Source organism: Strix aluco, chromosome 4, assembly GCF_031877795.1.
Source record: "Strix aluco isolate bStrAlu1 chromosome 4, bStrAlu1.hap1, whole genome shotgun sequence".
Lineage (NCBI taxonomy): Eukaryota > Metazoa > Chordata > Aves > Strigiformes > Strigidae > Strix > Strix aluco.
Genome location: NC_133934.1, coordinates 2,464,466 through 2,489,058, shown reverse-complemented (window position 1 = coordinate 2,489,058; position 24,593 = coordinate 2,464,466). Strand labels below are relative to the sequence as shown.

The 24,593-nt window shown below is 42.5% G+C and overlaps 1 protein-coding gene across 1 annotated transcript in view; it reads left to right on the top strand.

Annotated features, from left to right (window-relative positions):
• The window catches only part of ATRN (attractin), a 156,231-nt gene extending 132,793 nt beyond the window's left edge, over positions 1-23,438 (top strand). The window contains exons 27-29 of the mRNA XM_074821777.1: positions 4,456-4,563; positions 18,716-18,830; positions 19,923-23,438. Coding sequence (XP_074677878.1) covers positions 4,456-4,563; positions 18,716-18,830; positions 19,923-20,047 — 348 coding nt within the window. The 3' untranslated portion in view covers positions 20,048-23,438. The remainder of the gene's footprint in view (positions 1-4,455; positions 4,564-18,715; positions 18,831-19,922) is intronic.
• Positions 23,439-24,593: the final 1,155 nt, after the last annotated feature.

Here is a 24,593-nt window from a genome sequence, read left to right as displayed (position 1 = left end):
ATTATCTTTATCTTTCTTTTCTTTCCATGACACTGGACCTGTTACTTTCTTGAAACTCGCTGTTGTTTGTGAGGTCTCTGGGTTTTGGCCCATTGGAACAATTTATCTGTGCAATACAGGCAGGGTAGTGGTCCAAAACATGCAGCTGATTTCAGAGTCTCCTGGTTTTTAAAGTTGGCTGTGGACAGTATGGACAACCCAGCTGGTGATTTTGCTTGTTCATAAGAGAGGGAAGCTTGATTTTTTTCGTGGTGGTACAGAAATACGGCAGTAGAGACCCAGTTCAGCAGGAGGCTTATCATAGCCTTAACTTTGGAGCACTATCTCAAATTCATTGCAGCCTCGGAGGTTGTAATATGAAGCTTCAAAGGATGACCTTTAATCGTACTTGTCTCATCAAAGTGAAGGAACATGTAGCTTGCTCTGTTGAAATATCTTCAACGAAATTTCTTCTAAAACCAAAATGTTATCTCCTGAGGATGCCCGCAGTAGCTATACTTCTCAAAACAAGCTATGGGTCCAGAAAGATCTGAATTTCAGAAATGCCTTGAAGGATTATATCTACAAATTTCCTGGAAAAAAAAAAACCCTGTTTAGACTATTCCTCTTTTCTGGCTCCTCTTATTAAAGTTCACCTCATTCGACCGTAGACTGGTGGTAGTGGTACCAGACATTCCTGCTGATACCCTGCCTGAGTATGTCCTGTCTGCTGGAAATATTTTATTCCCTTTCCTGTGGGGTCCTGCTTGCTTCTCTTTTACTCTACCTTAAAATCAAAGTGTGTCCGTGCCCATCATTCAGTTAGCTCACCCATGGTTTTTCCCTCCTTGAGCTTCTTTTTCCCTTCTCTGAAAACTGAGATGAAATACTCCCGTAAAAACTTGAGTTCATTACAAGTTCTAGATAGCTTTTTTGTTTAGATTTTTTTTTTTAAAGCCGTTCTTTATAAGGAGCAAATAAAATCCAAGACATGTGGCTTCTTCTGGAAAAATCAGCATCCTTTCATGGCTGAAAATATCAGAGCCTCATCCCAAAAGGAACTGTAGCCCTGTGCTCATAAAAAAGACTCTGCAGGGGGCAATTGCTGAGATGGATGGTAGCAGGATGGTTATACAGAGTCTGGTGATTGCTTTATTATCGTGAATAAAATGTTCGGCCTTTTCTTGTCAGAAAACACAGCATAGGTTATATTAGTCAATTAACCTGGTAACCTGCATAGCTGTTTTTCTTTTGTGTGAGAGCCTCTGCTACTGCATGAAAAGGTTTTCCTCAATTCCTCTGGTGGTTTTTCTCCCATCAGTAAAACACTATTCATTTTGGATTATCCGTTACTCAACATGTATGAGTTTTGAGAATCCCTGGTATGAAACACTGCATTTCTGCACCGTTCGCTCCTGGATCTGCACCTCTAGTCCTGGGCGCTGTGAGATGAACAACCCCGGTGGTCTCCTCACCTCCCTGCTCTTTTTCTCTTCCACTGGAGACTGTGGAGTTGGTTTATTGTCGGGTCCTCTTAGTGTCTGGTTGCACCAAAACCTTCAGGCATTGTTTCAACACTCCCCGTTGCTGCGATTGCTTTAATTTGTGATTTTTTTAAATTTTTTTTTTGGACTGAGTTTTTCTACTTATTAGTGACCAAAAAAAAAAAATCAATGCAAATGAAAGTTGTGCAGGTTCTCACAGTTTGCGGTTACTTAAATATTAAAGGCCAGTGGTGTGTTCCAATACACGCTTTTTGATGTGTTTTTATTGTAAGCCTGTCAAACATTTTGCCTTTAAAACCCTCTTCAGACCCAAGTGATTTAAAATATTCCCAGGTTGTCCTATTAATTGCATGATGTAAAAAGCAAAGGTTTGCTTGAAAGAATATTGAGGTTCATTAGTTTAAATCTCAGAAAGCCAATCATTAGGAATGAGGGTAAGCCAGGTTCTGGGGTATCTTGATGTTAACTGCTGCTGATTTCTAATGACATGCTCAACGTCTTGGCTAGGGAAACGCCACAATTTCTCCCTTACAACACAGTAAAATCTTTTAATTAAAATTTTGACATACAAAACAAATATCGAAGGATATATACGTGCACAGATTAAACATGCTCCGTGCATGCCTTGGGGGAAAGAGTGACATTCTGATTACAGACTAATTATTTCTCAAATTTATTCTTAATTTTGGGGAGGAATTTTGTAACATGACTTGTGCTACACCAGAAACTGGTGTTAGGAAAAGCATGTTCTCCCGTAGGCATTTACAGCTTTGGTTGCAGCTTGGACCTTTGGTTTTACCTGGTTTGGCCGTGATTATGCTGAGAGTCAGTTGGCTTTGGGACAACCCCAAAAGCGAGGGCTTTCCTTGGCCGGTTCAGGAAAAGAAGAAAATAATGATGCTGTCAGCATTGCTTTTCCCACTGCTCGTGTTGTAGCACATCTCTGCCTTCGCCGTGCTGCTCGGGGTTTTATTTCTTGAAGCTACTATTGACTTCAGTAGGAGTCATGTTGCCAAATAGCACATTTTCTTTAGGAAACTAAACTTCCTTCAAAGAGCTAATAGCTTTTAGTTCGTAAGTCTCTTGGACATCTTCATCAGGACAGCTTGTTCTTTGATTTTATAGCCATTAAACAAAGCGCTTTATGATAGCTGAAGGGGACAATTGCAGGAACAACAACCCAGCAATCTGTTTCACACTTGCTTTAGTCTGCAATCTGCTGGTGTGCTCTAAATATTCGAAAACTCCTCGCGTTCTTTTACCCAAGTGTGAGTTACACACAAGTTTCCTTGCAAATGCTTCATACAGCTCCGTTTGTGTGAATTCGTTGGGTGGTTTTGCTTTTTGACTATCTACAATCTGCTCCAATATGCCTTTTTTTCTCTCTTTTTTTTTTTTTTTCCCTTCAGAAAGTAAGCAAAACTTTGCCACTTGCCTTCTATGGCAGTGCAATTTTTTATTTTTTTTTTATTAAACTGAGAACGAAAGAGTCTTATATACCTCCCCCCAAGCTTAGTTGCACTGACCCCATTGTGCCTTCCTGCCACCTTGCCTGAACCCCAAGCTTACAGCAGGAGTCTTCAGTTTTCTACACAAAAAAACCACCACAACTAAAAGATGGCTTGGTAAAGAAGAGACCATAGAAGGTTTATGAGTTCAGGAAAATGATGACGTAATTAGTTTTGTCCAAATGACTTACACACTAGATAGCAGCATCTTCCTTTATCCTGTGTGCTGTGTCTTCTTCTGCTGTGCTGGATGTGGGCAGTATATCTTCCTGGGTTATTTGGGGCACGATGCATTTTGTGGTGATTTCTTTAGCACTTTTTGAGTGCTATAAATGATCATTTAGGGCTTGGAGTGTCCAATTGCCCAGAATTAATGGGGAAATGCAGGTGGTTATGGTGGGAAGTATAGAGGGCCTTTGGTAGTGCCTCAATCTAGCTTAAAAGTATAAAGAGTATAACTAGTATTGGTGCAGCTAAGCAGTACTGCTAAATCTGTAAAGCTGTGTACAACAAGTGGTCTTAGGCCATTGCTGCACTTAAGGGTAAGACTGCTGGTTTTTTACACGCTCTACAAAGTGTATGCCTCTTTCCTTATTAAATAGGGGCACTGAGTTGCATCAAACCCATTGCTTCTGGGAATTAGGGTTGTGGCTTCTGCATCCACTTACAGGTTGTGTAGCTTGCTGTTAGTCTTAGAGATTAGCCACTAAAGCCAAAAAGAAGTGTGTCCACAGCTCAGGTAAAACTGTAAAGCTGTTCCCAGCCCAGCCATAGAGGAAGTGTCTTTTTTTGTGTGTTTAAAAAAAGAGAGCTGCATCGTAATGCTTAAAAGTGCTTAAGAGTACAATAAAAAGATGTCTTTTGTCATGAAGGCTTGCAGAGATTTACCCAGAAAAAGGTTTTCTATTTTAACAAAACATACTGCAACAAGGACACGCTTGCCATTTGATACATTTGCTGCATTCAGAAAGGAAACAAACAATAAAAAAGGATGATTATTCAATAGGCGCCTGACAGCATTTTGCTAGTGTGGTTATAAAAAATATCAAATTCTTTTTTACAGTAGTTACGTACTGCTGCTAGTTTAATTTTAAAATGGTTCCTACAAATCCTATGGAGTCAATCCTGTCATGCCCCAAACAGGTGATGACAAACAACTGGGGTATCACAGCTTAAAAAGTAAATAACTACTTTATGGAGACTTAAGCAGATGGATTTTCCCTCCCAAACAACTCAGGCTAAGACTCTGCATGTAGCTTTACTTGCAGTAACTTGTTAAGTTGCGGTAACGTGAATATTTACAATTATCTGTCTGTACCGTTAAACTCGTTAAAACACCAGGAGGTTATTTTTCCATATTCATTGATATCCCTTCGTATTGGGTAGAACCTCTCAGATACATGTTTTTTTCATCTTTGTGTTGGAACAATATGATAATAATATTTTTCTGTTTATTAAATTAGCAACTACTCCGTGAGATGCAACAGATGGCAAGTCGCCCCTTTGCCTCCATCAACGTTGCCTTAGAAACAGATGAAGAGCCGCCAGATCTCATTGGGGGAAGCATAAAGGTGAGAGTTGGTGCTTTAGGATGGGCCCTACCACAATTAATCATGATGCTTGTTTTAAACTGTAGTTAACACAACAATTCCAAATCTTCCAGTTGTTATATACCTGCAAGAAACCGTAAGTCCGGGAGGGCCAACAGATACTGTTTTCATTTGCTTTTATCCCTTCAGATATGCATTTACAACTTTTGGGCTGGTTTTGATAAAAGTTATACTGTGTGTAGGGTATGAGATTTTGTGTTTGCCTTGTTAGTTTTTATGCCTTGTAATAGAGAAGAATGCAGCTTTAAACCGTAGAACATTTGGCTAGAAATAGTTATAGGTGCTGCAAATAGAAACCATTTTCTGTGATAAAGCAAACAGGAATATAATTGTGTCTGTGTACTGTAATAGTGTTAACATATTTCTGATTATAAATATATGTTTGAATACATCTTGTGATGCGCAGATAGGAGTGTGGCGAAATCATTGTCTTACACCAGGCTGGCATGTTCTTAGACACAACATGTTGTATTTTTAGGAGAAGCATATTTAAAAGGAGACTAATGAATTAAAAGAACTTTTTAATGTGATGCTTTGACTAGCTAGACTTGTATACAAAAAGAAAAACTTAAGAACCTGAGAACACTGATTATTTTTTGTTGTCTAAGGTAGCTGTTTTGCTTTGTTTAGACTTCAGTTTTTTGGAAGTCTTCCTCATTAGTCCAGGCACAAAGTTTCTCACCTTCTGTTACTGTGACAAGAAAGAAAGTTATGCTTTTCCATAAAAAATGTGTGTACTTTAATTACTGTAAAGCGCATTAAAACAATCTGACCCCAGAAATTCTGTTTGGTGAGCAATAATATTTAAGTCTTGGCCTTAGTATCAGGAGATGCCAGAATTAAGATTTCCTGTGTAGCTTTAGCTCTTCCTTATTTATGTGTGAATATAGTCTTTTATGGCAAGTTTTAACACTTTTTCCACCTGATTGGTATCTTACAGCGTGTTCTGGGTGGACACTATGTAGAAGCTTTTCAATGTATTGTCTTAGTTTCATCATTTGTTCCGGTTATTTACCGTGTTCCATCCAAACCTTTAGCTTGAATGATTCCTGCCATTGCCCCATATGTGAGTGCTTCGTGAATTAATCGTTACCTTTTTCTGAAATCAGGGGTTATCATCCCTGTTTTACAGAGATGAACCTTGCAGTGTAGTGAAAATAAAGTAAAATTTTCAAAGGTACTCAGTACTTTGGGGTAATTAAGTGACAGGGCAGCTAAGCTGACCTGTCTCTGGGACCTTTCCTTGGAGGCTCTGAGTGGTTTTACTCCTCATTGACTTTCATTTGACTCCAGATCATTCATTTTTTCTGAGTTTTTATAAATTCTCTACTTCTATTACAAGGATGATAGGCACTGGAAGTCATTAGCTGCTAATAGCTCACCGAGACTTTGAAATAGATGCTTTTAAAATTGGGTTGTCACTCAACAAATTAGAGTGAGCCTTTTTTTCATTGCTTCATCGAAGAAGCCGTGGGATGTGTATGGATGTTCCCATCGGGCTGGGGGCGGATTTGGGTGGCTGTAGCCTGGCTGCTGATTGTTTTGGGTTGCAGTCTGTCTCTCTGACTTCCCTTCCCCTCTTTCCATTTTCTGGAAATAAGCTAACTGTAAGCTCCTGTCCTGTAGGATCAGGCCCAGAACAAAGCTGTCCCAAACTTTCTGATCTCTGACAGGTTTGTCTGCACTCAGACTACAGAGACAATAGTAAACTTTGGATCTCATATGTTCTGGTTAGTGTGTTATTTCTCCTCTCGTTCAGCTGACAGTGCTTCTTCCCTTTTCATTTGGGCTTCATTGTTCGATTTCTGCTCCATCCCTCTCTGTTTTTTGTTTTCTTTTCAGTTTCTTCTTTGATTATAGGAATGTTGAACTCTTCTCTTTTGAAGTGCTTCCACAGACAGCACCACAGACAGGATTTCATCTTTCTGTCACTCGCAGCTAAGCTTCCTTGCTTTCCCATGTCTGCTGTCATCTTCCATATCTCACTTGTCTGACCCCCTCGGGTTACTCAAGAACGGATGGAGAAGCCGGTTTTAAGCATAATAAGTAAGACTGTGGACAGATGTCCGTTTTTTAGACCCAGAAATTGTTACCGACTGCTAATTGCCCTCTGTGCTGATAACTCGTACAAATGTTTCTTAATCAACTTGAAGCATAAATGAGACGGTCTGATTCTGGCAAATGGCACAAACCTTGTACAGTAACCTGAAGCCAAGTAGGGAACGTGGACATGGACTGTTGTGCCAGCAGGTAATTAATCTGCTGGAAGATCTGGGTGTAGAACAAGGATGTTTTTCCATGACAAGGAGAGTTGCTAAATTTTGGGAAGGTTTATATAGTTTTTTATCATCCTGGAGAATTTGGATAGGGGATAAAAGTAATACATAAAAGTCTGGAGTGTTTCAGCAAAGTTGAAATCGAGGGGAGAGGGAGAGGGAGAGGCGAGGCTCAGGAAGCTTGTGGGTTGTGAGCAACTCAGGGAATGACCCTTCTGAGATAGTCTGGCCTGTTGGAAGCTGCATATAAATGAATTGGAGGAGAAGTGAAAAAGCAGTCTCAATACCTATGGGGTCAACTTCGGTTTTTCACCTCATCCCTTTTGCACCTGCATGGGAAAAAAAGCTCTTAGCAGGAGGGAGCTGCAGGAAGATGGGCTGGGATGAATTGTAGAACTGCATTTTTCTTTGGTTTTTGTCTGTTCTTTAATTATTAGCAAAGAAGAGAGTGAAATGTTGCTATGCTGTTGGACCGTAAACCATTCTCCAGTTGCTCTGCCATTCACTGGGACAAAATTTGAGAGCCTTCATTTTAATGCAAGAAATCCAGACTTGTGTTATCATAAATGATGTTTTTCTTTCCCCGTGTGAATCAAAGCCTTTGGTTAATAACGAGTTTATTTGAGGGTTACAAAGGAGAAGTGGAAAATGGGACATCTTGTCTGCAAGAGATTAATTTCCTTTTCCATTGTGCATAGCCAATTGGCAGCCAGTGTCAAGCTAGTTCCATCCTAAGCTAATGTTTTCCAGCTGGACAGTATTAGAACCATGTTTTCAATTAGTATTTTTCCTGGGGTACTTAGAAGTAATAGAAAGTGATTTACCTGCAGGGAAACTATTCATATTACAGTCTGCAGCTAGGCAACACGTAACTAGCTGCTTTGGTTTATTTCCCACTCAACAAATACCCACTGGATCACAAATCTACCACTAAATTTGCTCAGTTATTACAAAATCCATTGGCTTTTCTCTGCAGCTTTTCGTGCATTTGAAGGTGCTGCGTATCACAATTCTTTTCTAAGAGTATTTAACATCGCTGAGTGTCTGGGACTCATCCAAGTGTCTGAACTGGTATTACTGTAACTCAGGCTTTTAGGTCTTGTTATCTAATTAATCTCAGTCCTATAGTCCTCTGCAGCCATTTTTAGAAGAAGCTTTCCTGAAATAATTTGCAAAGTTTATGATTTTGACATTGATTTCCAGGTACATTGGAGTTGGTAAAGGCACGAAGTTAACGCTAGTAGATTCTTGGGAAAAACACATACACAGCATAGTAAGCAAATGCTTAGCTTGAGCAAATCACCTACAGGATCAACAAGAAAATTGTTGCATTAGAAAAAATTATCCTTAAGTTGGAAAAAAGGATAGCTTTTAGAGTTGGAAGCTTTTAGAGGATTTGAAAAAACACTCTCGTAAAATGGAGCAGTTGCCTAGTAGGGCTGATCTGTAGAGCAGCCTTTGCTGGGCTGTGTTCAGGGATTCAACGTGCAAAGCCAGTGCTAAGAGGTGATTATCTCTGCATTGTGATTGACAGGCTGTCCACATCTATAGTTGCCTAAATGGAATGAGAGAAGTATTTGGTGAGCAAAATCCTTGTGAAGTTCATTTAGCATGTTCTGTACCTTCATGCCAACGTGCATTTAATTCTGCTGTGTTAGGCTTCTGAGGGCAAAATAGCTTCACTGCAAATCCTTAATCAGACATCAGCTCACCAAGCTGGCTGATTCCTTAAAAATAGCAGAAAAATTGATGGAAAATAACATCTCACTCTAGTAATTAGTTTGCTTTGTTATGGAAGAAAGTGCTGTTGAGTGGTTTAAAGACTGCCAGAAGGTCCCATCTGTTCAAGAAGTACAGAGATGAAGTGGTGGGCTGATTTAGGAGCGGGCAAGGGATACCACAGATTTATATTTTCAGGCTACTTGTATTTCGCATCTGAGTGGTGCCCTTGTGAAATTCCTTTTACATTGCAATGAAGCTGCAACTATCAGTAATGAGTAGAGAAGTGAGAAGTTGGAAGTCCTGTACGATGGGCGATGGGTTTGGGGAAGCTGCACGAGTACCACTGTGGTGAGGAGTGATTTGAAATGAAGCATCGTCCAGCTCCAGTGCTTCTACAGGGCGACTTCATCTTAATTTTTACATGTAGCTCTGAGCCCTGCCTGTGTTGGGCTGTTTTGTGCGGTGACAGAAGTTCAGGGCCAAGGAACTGATCAATTTTAGGGCCGTTAACCTGTGCTGGTTGTCACTCTTGGTGATTAATTTCCCCTTTAGTTTACATGTTATTGACCCATTATCAGTCCATCAAATTTGCTGATGAACCAGCTTCTGTGACCCTTCCCAATCCACTTCACTTAAAATGAGCCGGGTTAGCGTAAGCTCAGCAAGCACGAAGTCTCGCACTTGTCCGTGCCACCGAGCTGAGACTGGGGGTCCTTGTGTAAGCAGGCAGGTTTGGAAGGATGGCAGGCTTGAGCTGTGATATATAAAAGCAGTCTTAAATAGAAATGACCAGGCTATCGAGATGCATTGGAGGGGGACAGAGCAGATTAGGGTTTTTCAGAGGTGGTGTAAATAAGCTGAAAGGGACAGTCATTCATTATCCTCAAAAGGATAATGGTTGGAGGAAGGAGATGAAATTGAGGGAGGAAAACACAAACTGAATGATCTTAATCTGATGTGGCGTTTGCTGGAGATGGTTCACATGCAGCCTTCGAGGCCAGAAAAACTGGTTTTATTTCGCCTGATCTGTCTGAGGCAGACCGCTCGGGCTTTTTAGCTCTGGCTTTTGAAATGCAATTTAATTTCTAATATATTATTTCTGGGGTTTCTAGTGTTTGCTGCTTCTAGGAGCGTTTCCTTGCATTAATGCTAAGGTGTTCAAAGCATGTCAGTGTGTAGCTGTCTCCTTGTCTTTAGCAAAAGAACTTCCACTCATTAGACTCGGTCCGTGTGTGCGAGCGGATGGCAGGAGCCTTCCCGTTGCATCAGGGTGACGAGGGACATACAACAAGAAGCGACATCCCGGCTTGTACTTTATATTTGGAGTTAATTCTGCTTACGCTGGCCCACTTTCTAATGCATGGAAAAGCGTAGGATCCCCTTTGAAGGAGCGCTGTGCCAGATGGAGTTGCCAGTGGTAAGAAGGGAGCGTTATCTGGGCAGGCGAGGTGTGTAAAACGGATTAGCTGCACTAGAATTGCCTATAGTCTGGCTGTGATCCCTTCTGCGAGAGCAACAACAAAAATACCTGATAAAACCTTCACCTAATGAATTATTTCCAGTTAGCTAGTGCTGGGTATCTTGTTTTGATTTCTGTTGCAAAATTAAGGACTTGGGGCGGAACTTTTGCCACTTCCAAAATATAATACAGAATATAAATATTTGGAAGGGGAGCTATCATGAGATCAAGAGAGACATCTCTTAAGCCTGCCTTGTATTTAGGGAATATTTGGCTGATAATTGAGATTTAACTAGTTTTAAATTTGAAGACTGTAAATTTTTCAGCAGGATGGACCCTGATTTTAGCTGATACGGAGGAATTTGCTGGAGGGAGAGCAAGGAGCATGAAGCTTCCCACAGGAGAGGGTTTTTCTAAGCTTTTTTTTATCTCCCCTAGTGCAAACAAGTGTCTCTTCTGATTGAAGTACTAACAACACCAGCAGCTTCTCAAAAACATTATCGGGGAACTATTAGTATTCCTTTACACCAAGTAGTTGTTTTGTGTGTCTTGTGTTTGCAGTCTTCATCCAACTGTCCTATTTCATTGGGGTTTTTTCCTTATACTTTTTCATGTGCAAAAACCAGCCAAATGGTCAAAAAGAACCAGAAAAGTCCTGCCTCTTCATCCGTACAAAATCAAAATAAATGCCCACCATTGGCCGTATATATTTTGCCTAGATTTGATACCCATGGCCTCGTCCGTCCCATCCCCTCCCCAGGGCATCAGCAGGGAATTGAAAAAGAAGGGCAAGCGTTGGCTTAGTGAGTGGCAGTGCTCAAAGCCGTGACAGGAGATTTTGTCATTTCAGGGTGACTGCTTTTGAAACACAAACTTGCCTAGCAAAATCCTTTCCTTCACCGCGAGCTTGTGTCTGTGTTTTGCTGGATTGACAATGTGCACTTTAAAATAGAAAGCAGTTGTTAAATGCGGTGGGAGCAAACTCGGTGCCCTGAGAGGCTGGTTTGCATATATGCTCCCAGTTATTGGTAACTCAGGATGCTCGGGTCTGTGTTTTCAATTTCAGACTGTTAGCATTCATCTAAAAGCTTGAATGTGATTTTTATTGAGTTCCTCACATGCAGGAACCCAATGTTGGGGCTGAGTTTGTGAGCAATTCATTCCCCAGCCCCATGCCACTTCCAAGGTAGATATCACAGACAAGGTAAATGTACATTTTTAATCTAGACTCATTTACTGCAAATTATTGCTGAAGTTCATTCATCTCTATCTTGGAGGACATACATATTACCCTGAGAATATGATTTTTAAAACTTAATACTCTATTTTTTATACAAAATTGCTTGTAACTTATTTTACAAATGTTCACTCAGCTTTTAATGGCACAATTTAAAAACTTGCAAATGGAATTTGACCCTTTTCCTACAGAGTGAAATCATCTGAAGAAGTGGAATCAAATAATAAAGTTGAACTGTTTCAGTAATGTTCCTCTTCTCTTTCCCCACCATAAGATTTTTCCTTTATTTTAATTTCCTTACTGGAAATTGAAAACCATGTAAGAGTTATTTGATCAAACCACAGAAATATGTTTTCTTGTTAAGGAAAAAAAATTCTCTACAGTATTTTTTTTTTTTAATACATTTTGAAAAGCAATATGCTGGCAATGTATTACAGAACCTAAATAAAATTGATGCTATGTTTTTTAAATTACACAGAATATTTATTGTTCTAGCCATTAGTTTTATGTGACACATTATTAACCTTTCGAATTTGTTGAATATAAGCAGCGTAAATAGAAATAATGAGATGAAATAAAAAAGAAATGTTTGGGTGGAACATCACGCAATTCAACTTGATTGCGGAAAGCATTTGGCTGTGAAATTGTCTCCTGAGGGAACTGGTGGTGCACTCCACACCTGGGTCACCTAGAAATAGCCCAGACAAAGGCCTGGAAAATGCCCTGTTTGTGTAGAAAATCCTGCTGGAGAAGGCGGACTAATTAGATGACCTAATAGGTCTCTTACTGCTTTTAACTTCTATAATTGTTTAAGCTTTATGCATATTAAGTACATATCAAAACTCATAAACAACTGGAACGCTTGGCTTTTTAGAGCTGGTTTTGCCCAATAAAGTCATCTGTGGACAGATTTCGCTGCCTCCAGGAACAATGGGGTTGTGTCACCACTTAGGAAAATATCATTAACTTTATATTTTCATCCAAAAAAAAGGGTTGGCGCTGTTTCCAAGTGCTGCCTAGCACAAAACACATGATAGGGCTTCCCAGTTAGAAGCCAAATGCTGCAGTGCACCTTCTGACGGCGCACGTCGCCCAGTAAAGCGTGTTTGAATCTGTGCACCAGGTTTGTTGGTCTCTGCTGGTTCGTTGGTCTTTGTTTGACATTTGCTCTATCCTGATTCCTAGTTGTTGGGTTTTTTTCCCCTCCCATATCCATTCATCCATTTGCTGGTGTGGAGGAACAGTCAAAATCCCTCACAGGAGAAAGGTTCGGGCTATCGGCTGTGTAAAAGCATCGCTCCAGCAGACTCACAATATTTCTTTGAGGACAAGAAATAGCTTTAGGGAAGTAGTCTGGCTGCAGTTATCTGTGCTAGAGACAGACACATCCCAGGCACTACAGCATCCCCTTGGCTGACCTCCATCCTGGTTGCAACCAGAAGGGAGATGGTCTTCTGGCGACATGTTTCTGACTGCTGCTGTGCCCGTTGGCTGGGCACAAGCATGCTCTGTGTTCTGTCAAGGGCACAGCTCCTCCGTGATGGGCTGGTGGATGGCAACTCAGGGCTCAGTTTTGGGGCCACTCCTGTTTAACATCTTTATTGATGATCTAGACGAGGGGATCGAGTGCACCCACTCTAAGTTTGCAGACAACACCAAGTTGGGTGGGAGGGTTGATCTGCTCGAGGGTAGGGAGACTCTGCAGAGAGACCTGGCCAGGCTGGAGCAATGGGCTGAGGCCAACTGGAGGAGTTTCACTAAGGCCAAATGCCGGGTGCTGCCCTTGGGCCACAACAACCCCCAGCAGGGCTACAGGCTTGGGGAGGAGTGGCTGGAGAGCTGCCAGTCAGAGAGGGACCTGGGGGTGTTGATTGACAGCCGGCTGAACAGGAGCCAGCAGTGTGCCCAGGTGGCCAAGAAGGCCAATGGTCTCCTGGCTTGTATCAGCAATAGCATGGCCAGCAGGGACAGGGAAGGGATCTTACCCCTGGACTCTGCACTGGTGAGGCCGCCCCTCGATGAGTGGGTTCAGTTTTGGGCCCCTCACTCCAAAAAGGCCATTGAATGACTCGAGCGTGTCCAGAGAAGGGCAACGGAGCTGGTGCAGGGTCTGGAGCACAGGTGTGATGGGGAGCGGCTGAGGGAACTGGGAGGGTTTAGTGTGGAGAAGAGGAGGCTGAGGGGAGACCTCATGGCCCTCTCCAACTGCCTGAAAGGAGGGTGCAGAGAGAGGGGGGATGAGTCTCTTGAGCCAAGGAACCAGCGCCAGGACAAGAGGGAATGGCCTCAAGCTGTGCCAGGGCAGGGTCAGACTGGCTCTTAGGAAGGATTTCTTTGCAGAAGGGGTTGTTGGGCGTTGGAATGGGCTGCCCAGGGCAGGGGGGGAGTCCCCATCCCTGGAGGGGTTGAAGAGTCGGGTTGACCCAGCGCTGAGGGATCTGGTGGAGTTGGGAACGGTCAGTGTGAGGTTCATGGTTGGGCTGGAGGGTCTTCAAGGTCTTTTCCAACCGAGATGATTCTGTGGTTCTGTGACCCACCACCAAAGATGAGTTCCTCTTATCCCACTGACTGTGCTCTTCATCCATACACTCCTGCAGCTGGGCTCTGCTCTCCCCTCTATGCCCCCCTCCCAGTGTGGGACTCTGCTGTTCAGGCACCGCTCAAAGCAGTCGTCATATGCCAAGTGTCTGAGGGATGCACCTTATTTGCATAGATTTGAATAATGTCTACTTTATTGTGCCATTAAGCCTTCAATAAAAAGGAATTGCTTCTATAATTCAACAATGGGTTTATCAAAACACTCTAAATGAAAGTCTCTGGCAGAGGCTGGTTTTAACCATCTGATGAAAGGTGTTACAAAGTTTGGAGGTCTACGTATTTTATGGTTTTTGTTAAGTGGGCCATTAAAAGCCACCTGTCAGACTGAAGAACAAGCATTTAGAATGACCTGATCTCCAATTCCCAAGTCCACTCCGAACCTTCTTGCAGAAAAGCAGCTTGGATCTGCAACAAGAGTGTTTGGAAACCACGCAGGAGGCAGACACACTGCAGAGGTGGGGAAGGAAAGGAGACGTAAGCTCCTCTTACCTCTCCCCACAAAAATTCAACTTGATGAAGCCAACCAGCTTCTCCTTAGCTGCTTTGCATCGTGGTAGCACCTACATAAGTCACGGCAAAATACAAGCAGGCTCACAGCGAGGCCAGCGGTGAGCGAGATCCCCAATCAAGATTGCCGTTAAGTTGCTAGTTCCATTACCCACGTGTTTTCCTCCCTGTCTGCAGAATATGGTCCCTGAGCTCCACCGCCAGGTTGTTCTGTATCTCACGGAGGGCACAGGATGCCCTTCACTCCCGGCTGACCTCTTGCTCGCATCAAATTCAACATTCCCATCACTCGTCGCGTGAGTCATTTCATCAGGCTGCGCTTTGTCTCTCGGCCTGGCGAGTGCACGCTCGGAGATGAGATGCAGTATGAGTCACAGTTCAAAAAGCAGGTGCCTGAACTGGTGCTGTCAAAAATAAATTTGCTGGACTTGATTCTTTATGCTGGTTTTTGCTGTTATTAACTGTAGCTTGTCTCGGGGAAAATGGCTGGTTTTGATGGACAATAGACCATTTTTTTTTCCCTTTTAGATTTAAGATCGAGATTGGCTGCAGCAAGATGGTCTTGTGCTTAATTCCTTCCAAATGCGTTTGCAACTGCCTGACACATTTTAGATGCATCATTATAGAAAGTATACTTCCTTGCTTTGCATGGTTAACAGCAACAAAAGTTCCACATATGATGAAATATTAAGAATTTTTTACTAACACTCGGCTTTTCTGAGCAGGTTGACAAGGGAAGGAAGGAAGCTCAGAGGTATGTCCTCTGCCCTCAGCTATCCATGGTACATCAGATAGATTAAAAATTCACTGCAGCATGAGGGTCAGACTCATCCCCATGAAATAACACTGAATTTTAGGTATTGGCATGGCCGGGGTCTCCTGTCACTCACTGGGGGACAGCGTTGGCTGCCTGCTTGGCCTCTTTCAGCACTAGTGACACCCATGTAGGAGCTGCTCATGGTTCACAGTGGGATCGGGAGAGCAGAGAGGAGGAAGATGTGTGACCTTGAAGAATGAAATAAAAATCCCATGGAAAGGGAAAGACTGTGCCTACAGGGACTCGTAATGAGAATTTCTGCTGCATGCTCAGAGTTCATTAGTTGGAAAGGGCAGAGGAGGAGAAAGGGTCCTGCTTGGGGCTGCGAGATGAGCTAAATTACCCTCAAAGTCCCTTCAGCTCTGTGACTGAAAGCTGTGTAATGAATTCCTTCTATTCCTTACCGTTTTATGATGTGCAGGAGAATCAGGGTGGTTTTGATACCATTACGGAGTCCCTGTCAAAACCTGCAACACCTCTCAGGTCACCCATGGTCCAGAGCAGCAGACTGTTGGGAGAGCTGGAGAAGGGAGTGTTTGCATTCAGAGAAGAAATTCAGAGCGGTGCTCGTTCTGATGAGCCAAATGAAGGTGAAGATGTACAGTAGGGTAAAGCCCAGCGAGAGGGTCAAGGCACAGAAGAACGTCATACGGATGAATAAATTTAGGTGGGAAAGAATCAAGGTTAGAGGAAAGTTTCTGGTGTCAGAGCGGTGAGATCCAGGAGCAGGGAGCCTCTGGAAAGGTCTCACAGAGGTGATGGCACAGGCTGGAAGTGTAACTACTTTGAAAGCAGAGCGTTGCACTTCTATGTGCAGTCACCTGCCTTAGTGAAGTGCTGGATTTCGTGACTGGGAGAAGTATTTTCCAACCTCCTGTTCCTGTGTATTGACTGGAGGATGATGAGCATGCTGCTGTGCATCCCCATGGCATTACAAAGCATATTGGAGTAGAGCTGCACTGAAAAATTTGTGTTGGGGAAGGAACAGAGTTGCAGAATCATTTTGATTAGAATCAGAATGTTTTGGGTTGGAAGGGGCCTTTAAAGATCATCCAGTCCCACCCCCCTTCCAACGGGGAGGGACACCTTCCACTAGCCCAGGTTGCCCAAAGCCCCGTCCAACCTGGCCTTGAACCCTTCCAGGGAGGGGGCAGCCACAGCTTCTCTGGGCAACCTGTGCCAGGGCCTCACCACTCTCACGGGGAACAATTTCTTCCTTACATCTCATCTAAATCTCCCCTCTTCCAGTTTAAAACTGTTCCCCCTCATCCTACCCTTACCCCCCTGATCAAGAGTCCCTCCCCCCTTTCCTGTAGCCCCTTTCAGTCCTGGGAGGCCGCTCTAAGGTCTCCCCGGAGCCTCCTCTTCTCCAGCTGAACCCCCCCAACTCTCAGCCTATCCTCACAGGGGAGGTGCTCCAGCCCCCTGATCGTTTTTGTGGTCATTAATCCAGTAGGAGTTAAAACCCCATCCATTAAAAAGGTATTAAAAAGATTGTATCTTCTTGTCTTGTTCAGTTGCTCCTTCACCCTTCTCTTGCCCCCAGTACTTCTCTTCTTGGTCTTTGTTGCTCTGCTTAATGCTGAGGATGAGTGTGGGTGCTCACACTTAACACCCAAGCACTGTGCTTCAACCTCTGGGAATCAGCAGGATTGTTTTATTAACAGTGGAATAAGGAAGGTACTTGGCTCTCTCCAAAAGAAAATAAACTTTGTGCTCGGTGCATGCTCCCACTCATGCAGCAGAAGTCTGTGGGCTGTATTTCTGCACTTGCCTTCTCTGTGCTCTCCCCATTACCTCTGGTAATTGAGTCGCCTGTGGGATATAGCACCAGGGTATGCTTGGTTGCTTTGTGGGAAAAGCATTATTTTGAGTTTGATCCCTTTATTGGGGGTGGGGAGAAGATGGAGAAATCTGCAGTCGTAAACTAGGCAGACGGCAGCTTACATCGTTAGAGCCTGTAGAATATGTATTTATCTACCTTGCACAGACTAACAAATTGTTGTTGCAATCATTACAGTAAATATGAGATATGAAAACAGTTTTAAGTTTCATTTTGCTTGCTGTCATCTCTTTTTTCTTTTTTATTGAGCAGCAGTAATTTAATAGCATTGTTTGACTCCTGTTCGTTTTTTTCAGTGTCTTACATTGTATTGAGTTTCTGTTGAACATATAAGTACAGTAGTACAATTTTATGCCTAATGGAAAAAGCAATAATTATTTCATTAATACCAGGGTAGAATTTGTCCATACAAAAGAAATCAGAAAGCACTGAGCCTATCAGGTAAAATAGTGTTTCTCAGCCTTTTTGGCTTGTGCAGAACAAAAGCAGGTGCTCATAGACGTAGACTTACATCTTCATCTTACTGTTGTGCCATCCCACAATAACGCTGGTCACGTGTAATTGTGTGTGGCATTGGGGCCTGGCTCAGGTAAGAACGTATTTTAGTTTCTGGGCTGTGCTGTTACGTTTTGTCTTTCTAATGACCTATTCAAATTAGCTGTTGATCGTTCAGATAAAATCTTTACAAGTGTACAGTGGAAGGGTGATGTTCAAAGACACTGAGGGTCAGCAAGGGATCCAGTCCCCTGCTCCTCTAGGGTGGGAGAAAGCTGGCTGTCCCCCATATCTTCATAGTTATCAATTCACATTTGATCTGAGAAGTTTGTTTCATGTCCGTGTTTGTAACGTAAGTGTGGAATATTCATATTCAAAGTAAACAGGCTTCAGTAAAACATGTTAAGAGTAGTTCATCTTAGGATACAACAGGTCACTGAAGCCAGCTGCAGAGCCAGGATCACAAACCTGGTCCTCTGCTCTGCTGAAACCTCTGCTTTTCAGTTTAAAAAGGGGGCAGTACAATCCAGTAGACTTTCTAAAGCACTTCCAGCTCCCAGAGCAAGCAGCTACCTAAGAACATAGTTCAGAGTGGTCTAGAAGACCACTGGAAAATTAACATGACCCCTTGGGAAAGAACAGAAATGAAAGACAAAAGTGGGGGAGCACAGCTTAAAGCAAACACCATTGAAATAGTGGTTTGGGGGTAAATGTTCTTCACCGTGTTAGTGCATACAGTGAAGGTGTTATGTGGAATTAAACTCTGGAAATAGAAGTTGAACCGCCGAACCGCAGTGGTCAGACGTGCTGATATTTGCGATACACTATTGATGGCTTTGAAGGAAAAAAAAATCCTCAATCCTGTTGTTTAGCATAAGCGGCTCCTTTGTTATTGAATTTAGGGAGAAATACAAGCCTTGTGCAGTGCTTGACTTTTTAATAGCTAGATTTTTATTAAGTAAATGTGGTGTTTTGCAATGGCTAGGGTTTTGACTGTTACTAACGTTGGGTTTAGCTACGTGCTGGAAATTTGCCAAGCACAGAAACATGGTTCATGCCCTGAAGCTTGTACGATCTGAAAAAGATGACGCTGGGGGAAGAGGGAGGGTGTAACACACTGTATAACATTTGTTTTCTCTTCTTCCTTCCCTCGCTGCAGACTGTACCAAAGCCCATAGCGCTGGAGCCCTGCTTTGGGAACAAAGCAGCCGTTCTCTCTGTATTCGTGAGGTTGCCTCGAGGACTTGGGGGTATACCACCACCAGGACAGTCAGGTGAGGAATATCGTTGTCTCTACTTGCTGGTGTGAACTCTGTGCTCCTTCCGCAGCCTTACAGAGTCACCTTACAGTTTCAGACCTGATCCCGTAGTAACTGCTGTACCCCCACTGCAGCTGAGGATGTGCTCGGGTTATTTTAAGCTAGCTAGCTTGGGCCCTGCTAGCTTCCGACCTGAGGGTTGATTCAATTTCTCGGGTCAGTTGATGGATGAACACTTGATATTTGGATTATGCTTTAATTCGTGGCTGGGGAAAAAGGGGGATTCAGTACAGACAGGTTTGCAGTAGTTACTTATGAAGGTAACTTGTCTCCCAGCATATCCCAGAATCATCTAGGTTGGATGAATGCAGTAGTCCCCTTCATTCCCAGCTCTATTTGTAGAGAGACATCAAGTCCTTTCAAAGCATCCGTGCCCTTCTCTTAGCAGCTCTGGACAAAGAATTTTTCTCCATCCAGCTTAAGGTTTCCTTGTTTTCAGCTCCTTTGCACTTAAACCTGACATCAAGGCACCGAGACATAATGTCCTGGGCAGTTAGATCTAACTGGGGTTTCTCCAGTGCCCAGTGAGCATGGAGTGAGGCAGAGGATTAATAAAAGAGTATTAGCCAGGTTTGAGATGGGGTGGTTTGGTCGTGAGCTGCATTGAACTAAATCCCAGATGGCCAATGGTGGTTTGTTTGTGGATTTGCTGGGAGGAGGTTGCAGAGATGATAGATGTCCAGGAAGTGCCGTGAAACATCCATGCACATGTGTTTTGAGGATTAACTCCGGCACATCTACTGGTGCAGAGAAAAACACCTCCCTTCAATATTACAGGTTTCACGTCCATTAATACCCACACTTATTTCCAGCTTTTTTCTACTGCAGTTGCTTTCAATAAAACATGCAGTATTTAAAAGCTTATTTCAGAACAGCAGCTAGAGTTTAATCTCTTAAGCCAAAATGTTTTTTTCTAGTTTGCTTTTTTTAAGAAGAACTCCAAAAATTATACTCATTTTGTGGCTTGGAGGGTTTTTCTCTGCTGTGGCGGAAGGATTTGTTTCTGTGACGGTTTCTTTCCATGACTATTTCATTTTGTTGCCTCAGGTCTTGCAGTGGCCAGTGCGCTGGTGGACATTTCACAACAGATGCCAATTGCCTACAAAGAGAAATCGGGTGCAATACGAAATCGGAAACAGCAGCCCCCTGCACAGCCAGGAACCTGTATTTGATGCATGGACATCAGAAACTGTATAGGGTTTTAAACAAAACGGAAAAGTAATACCTAGGAGGAGGAGGAGAAAGATTTCCGAGTTGTGTTACAAGAGACTAGAAGCACTCAGAAAAACACAACTTCCTTGAACCCAACTTTTTCTCTCATCTACGTGATAGTTGGCTTTATTTGACAACTGCTCCACTTAAGTTTTACTGACACGTGGCTTCAGATTGCTCCTTTGTTTTCTTCAAGTTTAAAGTAAAATAATTTTATTGCAGGTCCAGTAACATCCGATCGCCGCCATTCATGGTCCCTGTAAATAGAACAGTAGTCCAATATGAATGACACTCAGGTTTATACATGGAAAGTGCTTTGTAGTTCATGTATTTATCAAACTGTACAAAAAGAAAAAGATGCAGTGTTTACAGGTGTCAGCTCTCAACACATAAACACTACTATTAATCTTCAAAGCATCTTCATCCTTTGTTTTCATTTAATATTATAAATTTATTCCCTCATTATTTAAGTGGAACTCTCTTCCAGATACAGCGTTTTTGTAGTCATCGTGGTCCAGAACATCAGGAACGCAAAAGCTGGGCTGGTTTAAAGGTCGGTGTCGTGTGTTGCTCAGACCACACGCGATACCTGGAGAAGCTGAACGTTGCTTTTGAAGGACTCAGTGTTTACATAGTCTTAACCTGCTTGGAGTACACCACACACAAGTGCCTAGACTTGAACAGATCTAGGGAGTGAGGAGACTGCTACACACATTTCTTTTTAACATAATTATTTTCCTTTGATATATATGTATACACACATATATATAGTCACCCAAGGCAATCTGTGTTCTCTGTAATATATCACATGCAGTCAGGGGAAAATGGCATTTTCCTGACCAACAAACTACTCAACCAGATGGAAATATCTGGAGGGAAGGTAGAGTTTCAGTATCTCATAAGAAAACTCCTGGTTTCACCAGCGCTTTTAATAGAAGCAGTTTGTGTTCCAGGTCAGATACATTATATTTTTTCTGATTTTCTCCACCTGTTTGGCCTCTTTCCCTCCCCCTTCTCTCCTGACGTTGTTCTGGATGAGAGCTGAGCTGTGCTGGGGCTCAGAGGCATCGCTCCTCAGAAGTAAGATTTGCTCCATCTCCTTGCAGGGTGTAAAAAGCAACACTTCAGGTGCCAGATTGTTTGAGGATGAAGTAAAAAAGAACTTCAAATAAAAAGCAAGCAGAGCAGCTTCGTTTGGCAACAGGTTTGAGTTCTACGTGGTCAGTTACTGCTGTTTCCCATTGGGGTTGATGTCTTAGATGTTGAATAAGGTGGCTTGTTCGTGAAAGGAAGGGACTTGCAAGCAGCAAAGAGAAGGCTTGGCTTTTGGGGGATTTATCAGACCATCTGAAGGACTCCGACTAGTTGGGATTATGTTTTGAGGCTCAAGGTTGGACTTAACCTACCAGTCTCTGCATGCTGGTGCCCGATATCTCCCTTGATTCTGGAATGTGGCACGGTGCCGGGGGCCACGCAAAGTTGTGATGTTGAAGCTGGTAGGAAGATGTTACGTGAAGGTGCCAAACAAGGCGTGTAATTGTTGCTTAATCACAGTCAGTGCAGTTTCATTCAGGTCGCTGAGTTGCTGGTTTCTGATGAGGACATCTAGTAGTTATGAAATGGAGGAGTAACAAATCAAGGGGAGTGAAGGAAAGCGCTCTTGAATCTTCTGGCCAGGTAGCACTCTTTCTAAAATGAAACCCAAGTAACTGCATCTTTTTATGTGCATGTTTTGGTGATCGATCACATATCAGCCACGCATTTTTGTTTGGTTGGTTTTTTTAACCATGTATTTTGAAGCAGCTCTTTGGAGCACAGTGGCATCACAATAAAGATGGGAATTGCTGTGCATGTCTGAACAGCAGTGATGGGGGATGGCCTGCTGGCTTAAAGACCGTGGTGGATTATAATTCTGATTTACTGTGTCATTTAACAAATACAACAGGACTGCAGAAAAAATATTGTGGAAAAAATGCATTTTAAATATATATATGTGTGTGTGTGTGTGTGTGCGCATATATATATATATATAATGCATCTGCTTCTTCACTAGAAGTTTAAATGCCCTCTGGGGAAAAGAAATTATGGGAGGGAAGGGGGTGAGCTTTGTCTTTTAGAATGAAGGAGTTTAGGCAATTTAAGTTTTAACTGATGCACAGATTACCTCAGACAGATTCATCTCCTGAAAATATTTTCTAACTTCCTATGTGTATAGGGCTAACCTGAGCTAGAGAAATAATACTGGACTAAAATCCCTCCCCTGTTATTACTTTACATGCTTTCAGTCGTGATGCCCATCCTCACGTTCAGAGATGTCGTCTTCTTGCTTCTCCAACGCTTTCTTTGGGAGGAGAACTGCCAACCCAAATTAAGAAAGCTCATGTGCTTAAGTCTCTGTATTCAGGTCAGCACTTAAGCAGGTGCTTAAAGTTGTTGCTTCGATTTTCCTGAATAGAAACAGCTTTCAGAACAATAGGCCTGGAGGGGTGATATATTTTTGCATTAACAAAAAGGTGTACATGTGTTTGTTTCCCCCCCGGCAAGCTGGGTTGTCTGGTCTCAAAAGCTTGTGGTGGAGTGTGCCCAGAATTATAGCCACAAAGTCAGGTGTCAGATCTTGGGAAGACGAGCAAAAATGATCAAACTTTGAGGTTTAGCAGAACCAAAAAATGTAAATAGAGCAACGAGACTTATTTATATAAATAAAACAAAACAGCTCCTTTAGGATGTAGCTCTGCTCTGCATCTTATCTCCATACTGATGAGGGAAAAAGAGAACTCTCATACATATCTCTGCTGCAAACAGTTTCATCCCAACTTAAAGGTAAAATAGAGACGCAGGTGGGAATGGATGGGGGGGAAGAATTGCTGGTGGTTTATCACCAGGCCAATATCAAAAGTGAAGGATTTGTGGATTTATTTCTTTCGGAGGTAATGGGGGGGAAAGAGTGACCTTATTTCATGGGAGAATCTGTAAATAAATGAAAAATAACACACTGATTTTGCACTTGTACATAAACTATACAGTAGCGTGCAGAACATTGAGAGATTTAAAGTGTATATAAACCAGAAAAATATTGAATGTATTTTTGATGCATTTTAAATGATGTATGAGTTTTGTCTTAATAACTTCTTCATATGATGAGTATTAGAAAACTTTCCAGAGCTTTAAAGAAACATCAAATTATATTCGTGATATCTTGCAGTATAAAGCAGGGAGGCATAACTTGACTTTTATGTATTCAAATGCATTTCACTTAAATGTATAAGCGAAATAAAATACAGCTCTTCCATTTGAAAGGGGGAAAAAAGCAACGCTTGAAGACAAGTAATAAATGTACTTAAAGTAGTCATTACTTGGAGGATTAAGTCAGCAGTTTAAGCCTCTACCATTAAGATTGTGCCAGCGATTTCCATTCAGAATCACTATTTTCAAGCGTTTATAAGTGGCTGAAATTCAGCATTCAAGGTCTCAACCCTCAAAACATTTTTATTCTTTGAGAGTAGCCTTTAAAAAAATTTAATAAAAAATCCAGAATGTTGGAGCCCTTTTGTTCTAGAAAGCAACAGTGCCATTGGATCTCCAAATAACATACATTTTTTGGTTCACTGTTTTCCATTCTTTTTAGCCCAGGATTTTCTCTGGACTGTTGTAGCATGAGTGATGGGAGACCTTGCCACAGTGTGGGTCAAGATGTTGGATACAAGAAGATTTATGGGACACAACTTTTGAGTTATTGCCACTCTCCCTGGGCTTAAAATGCACTGTATTGAAATTGCCAAAAGAAAGCTATACACGATGGGGTAATGTCTGTGATTAGCATAAAGTCATAGCGTATAATGTACCAAAATTTGATGGTATGGTACCATAAAAGCGTGACAGCCCCTCTTGGCAGTACACGCTTCCTTAGGGATAGTTCGTATACTAAATATTGCTCAGAAACATCATTTTCTCTGCAGTAAACATTTACCAAAATACATAGTCACTGGGTTTATAGTATGGTTTTAAAATGGCAGCTCAGCTTGCTTGGCCCTAAATAAGCTGAAATGAGCTTTTGATGAAATACCCTCACTCCAGAGCCTGAAATAAAACTTCAGGCTTTTCCTGCAACCTGCTCAAAGTCCAGTGCTGCAAAGATGAGGCTGATTCTCCATCCTTAACTGCTCCCCGTGTTAGCGGCTGCTTTTTCTTTTCCACAAAACCCCTGAGTTAGGGACAGAGCATCAGCTGCGTCTCTGAACCAGTAAAACCCTTTTCCCTGCAAACTGGGGTTTGCCGGCACTGAGCTTGCGAGAAAGAACGGACCCGACGTGCCAGGAGCGACTCTTAACCTCATCCATCCACCTCACAGTAAGCTGCGGGTGTCTCGTTCTTTTCCCATTTCATTTTTAATCTTCATTTGGGAATCCCGCAGGGGAAGGGGAGGGAGGGGGTTGGGTTTTTGGAGCTTCCTGAGCCGGGAGCAGGTCGGGAGAGGGAGTTGTGCATGTTTGAAACGGGAAGGGG